Source organism: Buteo buteo, chromosome 11, assembly GCF_964188355.1.
Source record: "Buteo buteo chromosome 11, bButBut1.hap1.1, whole genome shotgun sequence".
NCBI lineage: Eukaryota > Metazoa > Chordata > Aves > Accipitriformes > Accipitridae > Buteo > Buteo buteo.
This window is the reverse complement of record NC_134181.1, coordinates 10,361,669-10,377,133: the sequence shown is the minus strand read 5'-3', so window position 1 is coordinate 10,377,133 and position 15,465 is coordinate 10,361,669. Positions and strand designations below refer to the sequence as shown.

The following is a 15,465-nucleotide window of genomic DNA, read 5'->3' as shown; positions in this document are numbered from 1 at the left end:
TATAAGTGCCATATCTGGGGAAAATTGGTGTGATTTTTTTTTTTAAAGCACTAGAATAATCTTGGGAATATATTGGGGTAGTCATTGTTAGTAGCGAAAAGAAATGGTAAGAAACTGTGCTATCTAAAGCTGCAAATTTAGGGGTAAATTTCTGTCACAGGTGTGTACTGTTCTGTCATGTCCGATCTAAATCCTGAACTGTGAGAAAGTTGGAGCTGTCTGTGTACTACAGAGTAATCCTGATTGCATCTATCTGTAGCAGCAGATCAGAGAAGATGACGACAGCAGGTGGTGGTGGTGTCATTCTTTTTTCCCATTGAGGTAGCACTGATAGACCACTCAGGTAGTGGGCATATGTGTAGTTCCCCCAGAGGTGGGTGGTACGTACTCACCCACGGTGTTAGTACTTTCTGTTCTGCAGTGTGTCCTTTACCATTTGAGAGGAGTACTTTTCTAGTAGGAAAAAAGAGCAGGATCTCAGTAAACATGGTGGTTCAAAATCACCCTGATGACTGGCTGCTAAAATACCAAACATCTGCTCAGAAACTGAATGCATCCTGTGGCACTGGCAGACGTGAGCCCTCCAAAGTCAGAGGGTTCAACCTTACCAGCTGCTGAAACCAGACTGGACTGTTGGGGCTTTTCTCTTCCTTACCCCAGGAGCTTTACTGACAGCTTTCCAAAGAGTGGGAGAACACTTCTTTTACAGAGAGTTCTTTGGTGAATTCGTGTCTAGTCTGAGTTCATTTAGAGCCTAGGTACCAGTGTTTTTATGGTTGAGTTCACTGTGGTACAAAGCCTGGTATTGCCTTCTGTGTGAAACTCATTAATGCACAGAAAATCCAAATTTGAGATTGGCTTTTATGTAGTAAAAAAAAAATACAGTACAGGAATATAAAAAGAAACTATCCAGTGCAAACATCTTTATACAGTGGAACTTGATACAGTGTTCCTTAAAATAGCTTTAGAAAATAGGCTTAAAAATAGCGATTACAGGTAATACTATCTGGATGATGCTTACCAAAGTACTTTACTTACTGCACTAAATAATTTCATAACTAACTTTACCCGTTGATAGCCAATACCTTAGTTACTGATGAAAACCTTAAACTGTAAGTATTATTAGTTAGCATTCTTTATAATACACTAACATGTGGAACCTCAATAGCATACACTGTTGACTGGATTAAGCAAAACAGAAGAGAATGAACACATTAAAAATAAAACCAAGACTGTCATCCCAAAATGTACTTCTTTTATAAAGGATGTGATCCAAAGCTGATTTGATTGATGGACAGAATTCTACTTAGTTTTCCTTTAGTTCATAGTTGGAAATTTGAGTGATTACTTTATTGATGATAGTAGGCATTAGTGTCCAGCTAAGTACTGTATTGGACAACTTTTTACAGTAGTGAGGACTGATGTGAGACCATATTATAGTGCATTGCTATTTCCTGCCAAGAAAGCGTTTTGGGGGAAAGGAGTGTAAATTGGAGATGACATGAATAAGTGAAAAGCAAATTTGTGAGGTTCCACTATAATGGTTTAGGAAAAAAAAAAAGATTTAGTGTTATTTGGTTAGCTACCAAATTTAAATAATCAAATCAACTAAACTAATACGTACAGCTCCAGTACAGATTCTGCAAAATTGAGTATCTGTGTGGTAGGGCTCTGTTCCTGTTGAAGGCAATGGGAATCTGAATTGCCAGAAGCCAGAGACAGGCTATTGTCCTAAGAGACCCGCTTTTTACAAAACGTATTTGGCTGGGTAACTTGTGCATGGGAAGTTTCATTCTGTTCATTCTGTGGCTCTTCATCAGGCGAGAAACTGAACACATGCTTACCAGGGACGTGGTAGTTGCAGCTCCAAAACCTTACTTACATTTGTGGTTCTTTTATGCAGACAAATGAGTGGGTGTGTAGCATTCTGGTTTGGAAGTCTACAATATTTTCCTAGGTGGAAAATACCTGTTTTACAGTACCTGCTTAGAAAAAAATCAAAACAGTTTCACAGTAATGAGGCCCTTCATTTGTTTGTCCCTGAAAAAATACAATTGCTTTAATAATGTTGAATAAAAAACCTATTCAACCTCTTTAGAAATCTAATGAGACCTATGTTGCCATCTAGAGAGATTTACAGTATTGGAGTCTTAACATTCCCCTGATCTCCACATTTCCTGCCCTGCAGGATATGTTCCATTGAGTAACACTGAGATCCTATTTACAGAAAGAAAAAACAATTTTGCTGCTAGCTAGAGCAAATTCTAGCATGCCAGAAAGGTACCTGAAATCATCATCAGGCTGTTAAAAATGACAGATGAAGCCAGATTGTGCATCTAAAAATCCTGTCTAATTTTATCTTTAGTAACTCATATATGTAGTAGAAGACTATAAAGCAAGAATAATTAATAGATTAGAAAGAAGGAAAAATCATGCCTTTTTTTGAAAGTGATGGAATAATTTCTGATATTAAGTGATAGACCATATGTTCCTCCTCTCCTCTGCTGGGTAAGCATAAGCATGGAATATCAATAAAGATGTTACAAGAGGGCCAGGCAAACCAGCTGGCTGGAGATACAGGAGGTTATTCAAAACATTCCTTCCCAATGCCAGCGAACCTCTCTGTTCCAGCGGATGGTGACCTTGAATGCATGTAGATGAAAACAGTAGAGGAGGAGAGGAATGAAGGAGAAACTGGGGACAAAACCACTTTTTAAGGAGAAGTGTCTGGATAGGGAGAGGAGTTGTGTCCTAGAAGGCTCGAGCAGGTCCTTGAGCAGCAATTTTGGGGAAAGAACTGAATGTTAGCAAGGATAGCAGTGCTGGGGGAAGTCAATATACGTGATCCATGTGTTTCTTTTTAAACCTACTGCTGTCAGGTTTTTTTTTCATGTCTGTTTGAAATCATAGTATGGCTTGGATGAAGAGCTGCGAGTTCTTCTTTGGCCATTGGCAGGCTCTTGAAGTCTATCTGTAGTGGGAGGGAGAAAATTCATGGCTAATTTGAACTTAATACACAAAATCTTCATTTGGTTCTGATCCATACAGCTCAGCTAACATTTTAAACCTGGGTCCCCAGTCATTTAGAAAGTCATAATCAATATCTGAGTCTGAGGAGCCTGATTCCAAAGAACTGAGAGATTCTGCAATGGACTCAGCACCTTCGTAGCCATAAATGTGAAGTGTGTCATATGGCAGCAAATCCCTGTCATTGTCAGCTTCATCCTTCTTAACCTCAATCATCATTTCCATTTCTCCAGCACCAGAAGTTATATTTCCAGGAGGCTTTTGGACTTGTGCATATGGAGAGGGAACTGCTTCCGGCTTTATACCGTTCTTGCGGACAGAGTTGAGTACAGACACATCATAGCTGGTGGTATCCATTTCACCACCACCTTCTTCATCGTAAGTGACAAGCTGCTCATGAATCTCTGCCACATTCCTCCCAAGACCGCTCAAATCCTTCTTGTGTCTCTTTCTTAGAAGAATTAGCAATGTGATTACTGCAAAGAAAACTTAGATGAGCACATGTAAATAGAGAAGTAAGGAAGTAAACCAAATTGCATTTAAGATACCTAACACAGTCTGAAATGTTTTTTTTCCCACAGTGAATTTTTTTAAACAAATATTTATTAATAAAATAGTGTAAAATACTGTTTAAGTGTAGGATTTGTGTGTTCTCAAAGCAATTCAGTCTGCACAGGAATTGTACAACTGAGTCTTGAGCTGGAATCACAAGTACAAATACATAATGTCAAAAATTCATTGAATCAACTACAGCCTTGAACTGGTAAATCTTTTAATGCCAGGCATCAAATGCTACTTATATGTTAATTGCAAGGAGGGCCTCTTCTCAAGCAAGAAAAAATGTTGCCCCTTCTCTGATAGATTCCAAATACAGCAAATAGGTACTGGTCTGCTGATTTGTTACAGATTTATTTATGTATATATGTTTGCTGTACTGTTGAAAGGGTTTCCAGACTAGTTCAACCTTTGGCAACAGGAATCCTATTGTTATTGCCCCAGCACAAATTTCCTGTTTTATAGCTGCATGTGAGCCTAGTAACAGTAAATCAAGTATATTATGCATACGTGCAATAACCTTTCCAGTGACTCAGCCTTTCCAGTAGAATGAACAGCTTTGTAGCTGAAACTATGCTAACAGGCCAAATAGAAAGAGCAAGTGACATGAATCAAATAGTTGCAGTATTTCTGACTTTGTGACCATTTTATAGCCACAAAGCTTTTGTATATCTCAGTTAGGAAAAAACAAACCAAAATAATCCCTACATTTTAAGTCAGAGAACATTACAAAAGTCAAATACTTACCAATGATTGTGAAGATACAGATGAAAATTGCCACCAGTGCTTGTATACTAACTCCAACTTGTTTAGCTCTTTCCTCACAAAAAGTGAAGTTGCCTTTTTCATTACACTTGCAGACACTGATGACAAGTGTATTTGTGCTGCTGAGCTCAGGATCACCATTGTCTGAGATGATGACAGGCAGGTAGTGGATTTTGGCAAGTTCACGATTAAACTGTCCATATTTGACAGTGATATTAGCTGTGTTATCTGGAAGAAGTAATGACATCTAATTAAGTGATAATCTCTACCAGATTTTCCTTATAGATCATCAGTCAGCTGGTACATCTTCCCCTTAGACAGAGCCAGCCTTCAGAGAACCAAGTGAAACTTGGGTGGCAACAAACATTTATTTTCAGTAAATTAAGCCTTTAAAAATAAATTGTTACTTAACACAGCTGCACCAGTCATAGGTCATTGCTACAGCTTTTCTTCCCTCTGTTCTAGTGTCTCACTTTGGCTAGCTGAGAAAATGCATTGCAGGGATACGCTACCATAGTTCTCAACCAAGGAGAAGTTGCTATCTTCTGTGGCCAGGGAGTATCTGAAGAAACCTCTAGGTGATATTTCATCTTTGTCAGTAGCTGAAATCCTGATGATGACCTACGAAGATGGAAGAGATCATAATTTTCAGTATACATTGCCTCCAGTGATAAAACTGCTTACAGTATTTAAGTTAGAGCTAGGCTGTGTATCCTGTATAACCCTTCAGTAAAGGGCAGGACAAATATATCCTGTGATGCTCCTCTTCAAGTTCTTTCAAGGCAAGTAATTTCCTTGTAGGTCCTCAAAAAGAGCAGTCTTGCCCCTTTACTCACAAGTGGGAAACAGAAGAGGAAGTCTTGTGTAATTAAAGCATAAAAAAAGTCTTATGCTCAAAGACATATGGTTTGTTTAAATTCCTAAGATGGCTGTCTTCTAAAGTGTTCAACTTACTTAGAAGTAGGACTCTCATTCATTGAATATCATTGAGACTGCCACTCTTGAATTACATGCCTGTTTTTGAAAACCTCAACCTGGGGTAGATTAGATGTATAAAATATAAAAAAATGTGTACGATTATGTCCTAAAGGTATTTTAAAAAATAAATTAATGGGGAAATAATACCTTGTGTGTTCTAACAGATTCCATTAGAAAGTCCAGTCTGTGACAAAGTCTCTTAGTTAAACAGACATTACATGTATGGGCTAAATACTTGTCTCTGAGGCCAAACATCTAAAACCAGAAATACTAGCACTATTTGTGCATGCAGATACTTGCACTCTGATGAATACTACAATAACGTTTTATGCATCAACGTTTCTCTTAGTATTTTGAAATGGTTTCATTCTCAGTATCATGTATGAACATTTGTATGATAAAACTGAATTGCTAATTTTTGCTCTGTGATGCTTGACTGCTAATGCACGTACATACTCAAAAGTCTGGAGGGAGAGGAACTGTGCAGGCCTTGTGCATAAGCAGAAAGAAGTCAATATTCCAACAGTGTAAAGTCCTGAAGAGAGATTTCTGACCATTGATGTTTTGGAAAGCAGTAAAATGATTGGGTGCTTGGGTATGAAAACTGAGACTAACTTTTATTAAAAGACATCTTTTGCTTGAGCTTGCAAGTAGATAATTCAGGTTTAAGGGAGAAACTCTTCCTCCTGTCTCACCTTTCCTGGTGCAGCATTTTCACACACTCTGGGTTCCTCGGGATAAACAAGTTCTGGAGCATTATCATTTTCATCAGTAACTATTACATGAACTTGGGCATGTGATTCTCTGTCAGAAAGACGGCCTGAAATGACAACAACAGTACAGGTCTCTGAGATGTCTGGAATCTCAGTGCTTGTCTAGTCCCACCTTTCCACTGTTTGTGTCCACCTCTGTGCCTCCTGCATGACATGCATGGAGAGGTTCTACCTCCATCATAAAATTAAACTTTGCCTTTGACAGATCCAAATATTTTCCTAAAACTTTCCTATTGGGCTAAATTATCAAGGTTCTATGTGGAAGAAAATGGCAATTGCTTCCTTATTCTTCACACTGTGTGGCTAGGGGATCCAGCATCGTTCCCTGGCCCTAAAGCAACAGGTACAGAACAGGCCATGTTTATATTATTAAATATCTTTCACCCTCCAGAAAAGGCCGGTCTCCCCCAGACTGACTTGGGACTGGCCCCCGGGCCTGCCCTGTTTCCTGAACCCAAGTGAAGCTATGCAGGAATGCCTGCGCAGCGATGCTCCCCGGGCGGCAGCGTGGGAGGGGGGATTTTGTAACTCTGTGTAAGTGGGTGAAGCTGGCTGGCATGTTTCTGCTCTAACCACAGGCTTACCCTGGTTTTCCAAGCTGCTTCCTCCCCTCATGCCCTTTCTATTCCTTGTAACAAACTGAATGCATTTTCAGCATAAATAGCTAGGGGCCAAATCTTAAAACTGTATTTGACCTATTTGTAGGTACTCATTTGATTTGGAAGATTATTGTTCAAACCCTGCAAGCATCCCTTTCATTCGTAGCTCAGTGGAAACAGACTGTTGGGTCATAGCTTTCCTTTTTGATAAGCTAAAGTCCTGCTGTAAAGTTGTACACTGATTTCTTTCAAATGGAGAATTGGATAGCACTTACCATCTTCAAGGATTTCCTGAGCTGCTACAGTGATGTTGTATGAGGAACTGAATTCTCTGTCCAGGGGCTTGGGAAGTTGAATAATTCCAGTATCGGATACCCTAATATAGTCTCCATTAGGACTAGCTCTTCGTCGAATAAATCTGTATTTTGTTTAAAAACAGATATGTCAATGCAAGAGTGATAATACTGTGTTTCCACTTCAGTTCTTCATAGTGGAAGGTCAGGGAGGTTTTGTGTGACAAATTACATTAATATCTTGACCAGGTGGTCTCAGAATATTTCCCTAAAATTATGCAAGCTGTGAGAGCGAAATATATCTGTTGGAAAAAGTTTCCTGATTGCTATCTTTTGCTCTTTCAGAAGTCTATTTTCTTTTCAAAGCACACGCTTGAGAGAGTTATTACAATAAAAAATGTAACAGTAAATTATAACCATGTAAAGATATCCAGGATTATGCATTTTCCTGTAAATGTGCAAATGTTTTACCAATATGTTTATGTAGTAATTACATGGGTAAATGTAATTTATGTTCATATTTGTTGGTTATCATATATAACCATGGCTGCAGTGCTGGAAAAATCAAAATTTTTTTTTTTTTGGCATGCAGATTCTGAAAAATAGGGCCAAAGTCTCAGTTCTTTGTCAAATTCTTGGAACCATTAACAAATCCTCTACTTTAAAATAGAATTACTAAAGCTGGTGTTGTATTACCTGATTTTCCGTTTAGCTGCATCAGGGTCGTGTGCCCAAACTGAACCAAGTGTTCTTATTTCTGGATCATTTTCCCTTACTTTAAATTCATATGGTAGTTTAGTGAAGACAGGAGGCTCATCAACATCAGTGACTTCAATGGTGACTGTTGAAATGCTCCTAGAGCCACCGGATTTAAAATAGCGAAGATCAACTGTGGGATCTGTTGCTTCAATGTCAAATCTGTATTCTGCTACTTTTTCGAAGTCCAGGGGCTAAAAAAGAGGCAAACACAGATATTCTTCCTTTGGAGATGTCTAAGTAAACTTTGCATTAGCTATCTATGCAAATTTAAGCTCTGTGCACTAATTCATGTTTGGAAATATTACCAGATTGCATCTTAGCTAGACTCTTGGGAGAGCGTTTCCAAACTGAACTTCTCTTTCACAGAGTGGCTTGAGCAACTTCTGGTTTTGAACAGATTCATCCAGTATTCTAAGTTCAGCAAGTATTTCTTTGTTTTAAGTAATTTTGTTTTTATAATTCTGTAACTACCAAAACTTGTTTAGCTCCTTTTTCTCAATGGTTGGGGACCAGATTCTCCTCCTCTTGGCTAGGCTTTCTGTTCTGAAGTCATTCAGGACAGACTTCATAGCTGTGCTGACTGATAGCTGGGGCATTGAGTGATAAACGACATCTGTTTCCTTGTTTTTCCCATTGACTGAGATTATAGGAGGAGTCACACAATGGAAGGAAGGCAGAAGCTAGGGCAGTAAGAAATGCCCAAGCTATCGCTCATTTCAAAGTTTGGGTCCCTTTGCATTGTTGCCTAAGATTATACACAGTAGTTAATTGTAGTGACTCTTGTTTTTCTCTTAGAGTAGACATTGTAAATGGAAGTGATAGTGCTTATCTAGCAGCTGAAATTTTATCTCATATGGCTGCATATTTAAAATTATTACATGTGCATGGCCAAAATAATGTTACAAAACAGTGGGGTGAACTTTGCCCACTGCATTTTAAAAGATGAGCTGATTCCAGTGTGTGTATGTGTGGGGTCTCTTATTGCTCCTCTGGGCAGAAGTTGCAAGCAATGCGTTCCTCAGGTCCTGGAAAGACCAGGAGAAGGGCTGCGTTTGGTGAAAGCAAGCTGCTTACACCTAGTGTGACCACAGCTGAAGACTTTACCGCCGGTCTTGGAATACTTGTTACTTTTTTTGCTTAAAGTTTTCTCTTCTTAATGTCATTTTTAGACTTAACAGTTAGAGAGAGACATTTGGAAGTGAAAAACACATTCCTGTCAATCTGAGGATTACAGGAGGTGATTTATAGTCCTCCCTCCTCTTTTTTTTTAACTGTAAGTCAATGAAATCAATGAACTCTTGGCTTGGCATGGCTCTGTGTAATGCAAGAATGTCCCTTGGTACAAATCCAGTAGGTCTGAGAATTAAAAAAACAAAGAGCAAACCATAGTAAAGGCTTTGGAGCGTCTGGGCCCTCTTAAAGAATTACAAGGAATTAGTGGGGAAGCTCTGAAAAGACCCTGAGGAAAGTAAAGGAGCTGTGGCTCAGATTGGACCATGTGCCAAACTGTAAAGAGCACTTTTAGAAGAGTGGTCAGACTTGTTTACATTTTCTGCTTTGGTTTCACTTGGGCTGCAGAAGGGAAAGATTCTTTGACTTGGTCAGTTGGTTCAACTCAAAATCTCTGACTCTTTGAAGCATCCAAGTACCTGAAGTTTGAGAGCAGCCTGAAGCATGTAACCTGAACATCTGATGTAGTCCCCATTGCACCCTGCAGTAATTCTAGATTTTCCCACGACTGGCAGTTGAAATGGACTAGTAAATCACCTTCTTCTCACAGAGCTTACAGAGCAGGGTTTTCAGGATGAATATATTTCATGCTCACTTCCACACATTTCCATTTTTTCCTGCCACTGGTCCCAAATTGAATCAAACACTCTTGTTACACATGGGGAAAAAAAAATCATCTTTGTTACTGGGAAAAGTACCTTCTTTGGCCTAATGATTCCTTCATTTGTGAATGGATTTGCTACAATTTCAAAGGTGTCCCTGTAATCTCCTCTGACAAAACTGTATTTCGTATTTCTATGTTGTGGTTCATCAACATCTTCTACTTTGACTCTGCCAACTTCTCCTCCTACTGAAATGTTTTCAGGAACTTTAAAGTGAAATGATGCTGTTAAAAAAAAACACAAAACAAAACCAACAATAAAAAAGACATAAAGAGTGTGTACATGGAAGTTAGAACTTAGTTAAAAATTGTTCTTAGTTTATGGATGTACAGAAAAATATGTCATTGAGAATTCAGCATTATGTATCTCTACAGACAGCACTTTGATGTATTTTTTATAAAAGTATAATTAATTCTCAAAATTGTCAAGATCTTGTACAAAGTGATGAAATTAATACTGATTTTTATTTTCTTCTCTAGGTGTGTGTCAGCCAGGAAATGTAGCTAGGGCTGAAATGCAGAAGACCTTCTGAATATGTAAGATTCTCTTGTCCACTTTTAAGAAAAGTTGAACTGTCATGATCTCTGACATGGATTTGTTACAGTTGTGTCAACCCTTGTTTTCCAAATGATACAGCGCTTGCATTATACTTACGGTGTTTGAATACTGGGAAGTTGTCATTGATGTCCGTTAAAGTAATAATGACTGTAGCTGTGCTTGAATCCCCAGAAGACCCTGGAGCATCTTTTGCTTTAACAATAATTTCATATGTTGATTGATTCTCTCTGTCTAAATCAGCCCTTGTTGTAGAAATCACACCTTTGAAAAAATAACATTGAATATGATTAGATTTTGCAGCATGTCCAACATCTCCTAATTTTGCCAGCAAATTTTTGTCTTATGCCACACTTTCAGCTTTAAGTAGTATTTTTACAGTGGTATTTTTCTAAGGCTAGAAATGTTAGAAATCTTTCTACATGATGGAATATTTGGGAGATTTTGTACAATACTTTCCTTTAAACTGATCTTTGCTGCTTAGAAGCTGTCTAATGATGTCTAAACTTGGCCACTACAGCATCTAGAGAGTTTGTCTGAGCACCTCTATCTGAGTTATTTGCTCCAGAGGAGTACAATGGTTGCAAGAGATACTGACATTATTTTTAAAACTGGGTGAAATTTAAACAAGAAAGTTTAGGAAAGCAAATGGCTGTTGATTATTGAATGCTACTTCAGAATTTATGTATTCCCTTTTCCTGTTTTGTCAAAGGAATGGTAACTATGCTAAACTGAAAACATAAACTTATATTAGCTCCTAGTCAGTCTCTTCATCAGTGGGAAAAAAATGACTTTTTGTTTTCTCGCTTAGTTCATGGCACCTGATATCCTGGCTTTATTAGTTCATTTCCAGATGCAGACAGTGGCATTGTGTGAGTGTGAATGAAAAATCTTTCTAAATTATAGTTAAAATTATATTTTTGAGTTATTATCCGCCTTTTCGAGAATGACAAAGGCTTAAACCTGCGTTTTCTTCAAAGTGTAAGGTAAGGACAAAGTGTAAGGACATGTGCTTATCTGACCTACCAGAGTCATCAACTGTGAAGTATTCGTCTCCTTTAATGACTTGGTAGGTAACCGTGGCATGACCTGTAACTGTAGGGTCATCAGCATCTACAGCTGTCACTTTGGTGACCGAGGTTCCTAGAACAGGATTTTCGAACAGCATATTTAGTATAAATTCTGCTTTTTAACCAGAGACATGAAGGGAAATGAGTGATGGAAGAACGTACCTACTGGCGACATTTCTGGGACAGATCCATTGAATACTTTTTGTACAAACACAGGGACATTGTCATTGATATCATAAACCTTGATAATGAATTTAGATGGGGGTTCCAGAGACTGGTTGTTTCTTCTGTCAATAATGAGAGCTGTCAGCTCATATTCTGCTTTCTTTTCTCTGTCTAGCCTCTCAAACGCATATACGTCACCGCTGGTTTCTTCCACTTTAAAAATGGTGTTGGCATATTCACCTTCAATAATATACTTAGCATTGTTGTTCCTTACACTTGATGTGATCTAGAAGGAAAGTATAATTCAAAGAGATAAAAGTGGGCTTTGGTATCCGGGTGCAACATAGTTTCTACCAGAAGATACACACGATCAGGACTTCTTCAGACTCAGTTTGAAACCAGAATAGCCATCAAGACTTTTGATGTCAGCTGCAGTATTGCTGACCACCACAGCAGCTGCAAGCATGCAGGTTTATAGGATGAAACTTGCATCCAGACTGAAACTTGCTTGCTTATATATCAAGAAACATTTTTTTTTTAGATCATAACTCGTATTTCCTAAAGATATAAATTGTTCATGCAGTTAACACATACAAATCATTAACATCATTATGTCTGAAATAACAAGTGCCACCAGGTTCAGTTTGAACTATTCTTGTTTGCAAGTAACCTTCTGAACTTAGCAGAGATTTTGCTTAGATTTCACAGAATTACGGAATCAAATCTATATTCACAGCTACTGACATTATTCAGTGTAAGTCTCTATTACTTAGCATTTAGCAGAATTCCTGCCATAGCTGACAGCTTTCTTGTGTTTAGTCACTTGCAGTTTTTTTTATAGTCAGTCTTTAGGCTCATGCTATGACAGTAAGATTCAATTTCCACCCCATAGATTTTAAAATTTAAGATTATATGCAGTGCAAGAGGGATGGGGTAAAAGGAATGAACATTAATCAGTTTTAAAATGTGATTTAATCCAATCCCAAATGGTTTTGCACATTATTTAATCTGCAAATAATCTGACGATTCTTCCCTTTCTATACCTTCCCCCATCTATGGACACTGATAGAAGGTTTAAACCACAATTTTCCGTGCACTATATCAGCATTCTTATTTCAACAAGCTATTTATCAATAATTGCTGGGTTTGACCAAGAATTTCTAGTCTTTTGTTACTGATGGTATCATAAATTGCAGCTGCTTGGTATTCAAGATTTGATTTATTCTGTAGTTGTCATTTACTGTTGAACATTCTTTCATTTCTGTTTTCTATTTTGAAATGTGTCATTAAAATTTTCTTCCCTCATTCCACATACTTAATCATGCTTCTGGCTGCTGGGGCTGCTGAAGAACAGTTTACAACTCTGGAGATGTAATGTGAGAAATAACATCACCCTCGTCTCAAAGATAGTGTAGTCTGTGCTTTCTTTCTCAATTTTTATTTACTTATTTAGAGTAAAAGGTATAGACTTCCAAGAATGCCTTCTCTAAAACTGAGGATGAACATACAAAGGAAAGCATCCAAGGTCATGAAAGATAAAATCAAAATGTATCAGCATATTCCTGCAGCTGTCACTCAGTTCTGCCACACTGCTGCTGTGGCCTTTTTTAAAGGGTTTATCAAGTGTTCAATCCTGCAAATGCAATGCACTGAACACAACCATTGCAAAAGTAATCAGAAGCATTCCACTGTTGAAAGACCACAGAGCACAGTACAAAGTGAATTACTCTTATTTAGGACAGCTCCAGGAATAGAAGCGTTCTCCTCAATCTGCTACTGAATTGGTCTGAAATGAAACAGAGATACCCTGTGTTAGCTGAGAGTACCCTATGGCCTCTTTTCTCTTTCTCTCGTGCTTTCTGCCAGCGGGCAGCACTGATCCAGAAAGGTCTGTTTCACTTTGCCGAGACAGCCTTGACAGATGCTGATTGTTGTACATGGGAGGAAAACGTACAACTGCATTTATCTGAAAAGTGTCAAAGTAGTTCAATTTGAAAGACTAGATTGGAAGAACTTTGTCTGGGTGATACGCAGTTAATCATAGGATTTTATGAGTGCTGCCCTGAAGAAAATGAGTTTACAGGCAGGTCAATGCTCGTTATTATTTTAAAGAATTATTTTCTTTCAGTCTGTGAAACAAATTTTTTGATTGTGTAACAGTATTCCTAAACTTAGCCCTTATGTTTTGTATCCAAGCTGAGAGATGTAAACTGTATGTTTTTTAATGCATATGTTTTTATTAGCTGATCTCCTAGGTTTTTGAAAGAATCTTGAGCTGCCAGAAAAATCCTGACAGACATCAGCCACCAGACTTCCTTCCTAACTGTGCACCTGCATGCAATACAATTGTTTCTGCACTCCGGATGCTTCATACTTGCCATTCTCTAAAATTTATTTGCATTCTTCAAAAGAATTAGAATCCCTTTGACATTATTCTTGATTTACTTTATGTCCACATTCTTAAGATTTTAACACATTAGTATGTTGGTATTAATTTCCATTTCTTTTTCCTTTTTTTCTCTTCTATTCTGCCTAGACTGCAAACAAGTAATACATTTCAAGATAGTAATTTGCTGCCTGCATTTCTAATTATTTGTTGCTAGCCGACTGCTATTTACCTTGCCAACGTGGTGTGGTAACGGTGTATCAATCTCTTCTTTGATATGCATTTGGTTCCATATCCAGTCTCTTTTCAGTCTTTTATGACTGGCATTGTTTGAAGAAAAGTTCTGGTTTGTTTTCTGACTTTCTTTGTCAGCAAATGCTGGAGCCAAGAACAGGGAGAAAAGTAGAATAAGGTGGTTCATCGTCTTCTGTAGCCTAGATAGTAATATAAAATACGAAAACTATGTAAGTAACAACAGAATCAGATTCATCAGAGAGAGCACACAGAGAAGCGCAATGGGCTTTCCTTCTATAGGAAAGTTTGATTACTTTCTGTATTTCTTTTCATCTGCCTTAGCATCAACATTTGAAATATCAGGCTGCTTCTTTCCACGAAACAGTTTTAACTAGATGGCAACTGTAAAACCCAACAAAAATATTTTAATGAAATAAAAAACGTGCAAGTTTTGAAAGCTAGCATAAAAGCCAGCATCCACTTGAGCTACCATAGTTAATCTGAAGAGAAGATTCAGTAGCAAAGATCACCCATTGTGCATTGTGGAAAGTGTAGTGTGGCTGCAGAGCACAGCATATGGGGAGAATAGCCATGGGAAGCAACACCAAGGCTGAGCCAGATCAAAGTGTTTGTTAACTCAACTTGAAATGAAATGTTCCAGCCTGACAAGCCCAAATGCAATGTTTTGACTTGCCCTGACACAAAATATGCTGTAGTCAATATCTTCATATGGAAAATATTGATTTAGAATAAAATCGGGGGTTTTTTTTGTGGAAAAAATGATTCATGTGAAATTTTCAATCAATTCCAAGTACAATATAGCAAATTATCTTGCTCAGAGAGCTCATTTATTGATTCAATTCCATGTCTTTTGAAACATTTGAAGGCTCATAGAAAGTTCCTTTATCCCCTGTTCTCAGGTTTTACCATCTACACAATGATAATTTGTGAAATTATTCTCAGGTGAAACCATATTTTTGCATCATATGTTAATATTTGCAAACCTTAGGCCTGACTTTCATATCAGATTGAGAAGTTATTTTAATGTAGCAAAGCTGATTAATTTTCTTACTAAATTTCCCCTTTCCAATATAAAGAACTGTCACGGAACTTTAACACTCAAATAATCAGACTTTAAATTACACATAAATTACTTTCCATTAGCTTTTAGGAGCTGTCAGCAAGCACATCAAAAATAAAACCGTTAATTGTGATAGAGAAGTTGACATCACACAGGTTGCTAGATGCAAGATTAAATTAATATTTTCAGCAGGAAGGTGCTGAGATGTTTCCAAAATTACTCTTTGGTAACTAGGCAATCAATGTTCTCCTGTGGTGCAGTATCATTGTCAGTAAAAAGATTTTATTTACTATGAAATTTTGCTTTCCTGTACTTTTCTGTCTTCCACATTGT

The 15,465-nt window shown here is 37.7% G+C and overlaps 1 protein-coding gene across 1 annotated transcript in view; it reads right to left on the bottom strand.

The window, feature by feature from the left end:
* Nucleotides 1-843: 843 nt before the first annotated feature.
* Nucleotides 844-15,465, bottom strand: part of CDH5 (cadherin 5) — a 30,282-nt gene continuing 15,660 nt past the window's right edge. The window contains exons 2-12 of the mRNA XM_075039996.1: nt 14,050-14,251; nt 11,429-11,717; nt 11,223-11,339; nt 10,296-10,460; nt 9,678-9,865; nt 7,687-7,940; nt 6,973-7,115; nt 6,021-6,145; nt 4,860-4,968; nt 4,330-4,575; nt 844-3,503 (exon numbers count right to left, since the gene is read on the bottom strand). Coding sequence (XP_074896097.1) covers nt 3,010-3,503; nt 4,330-4,575; nt 4,860-4,968; nt 6,021-6,145; nt 6,973-7,115; nt 7,687-7,940; nt 9,678-9,865; nt 10,296-10,460; nt 11,223-11,339; nt 11,429-11,717; nt 14,050-14,238 — 2,319 coding nt within the window. The 5' untranslated portion in view covers nt 14,239-14,251 and the 3' untranslated portion in view covers nt 844-3,009. The remainder of the gene's footprint in view (nt 3,504-4,329; nt 4,576-4,859; nt 4,969-6,020; nt 6,146-6,972; nt 7,116-7,686; nt 7,941-9,677; nt 9,866-10,295; nt 10,461-11,222; nt 11,340-11,428; nt 11,718-14,049; nt 14,252-15,465) is intronic.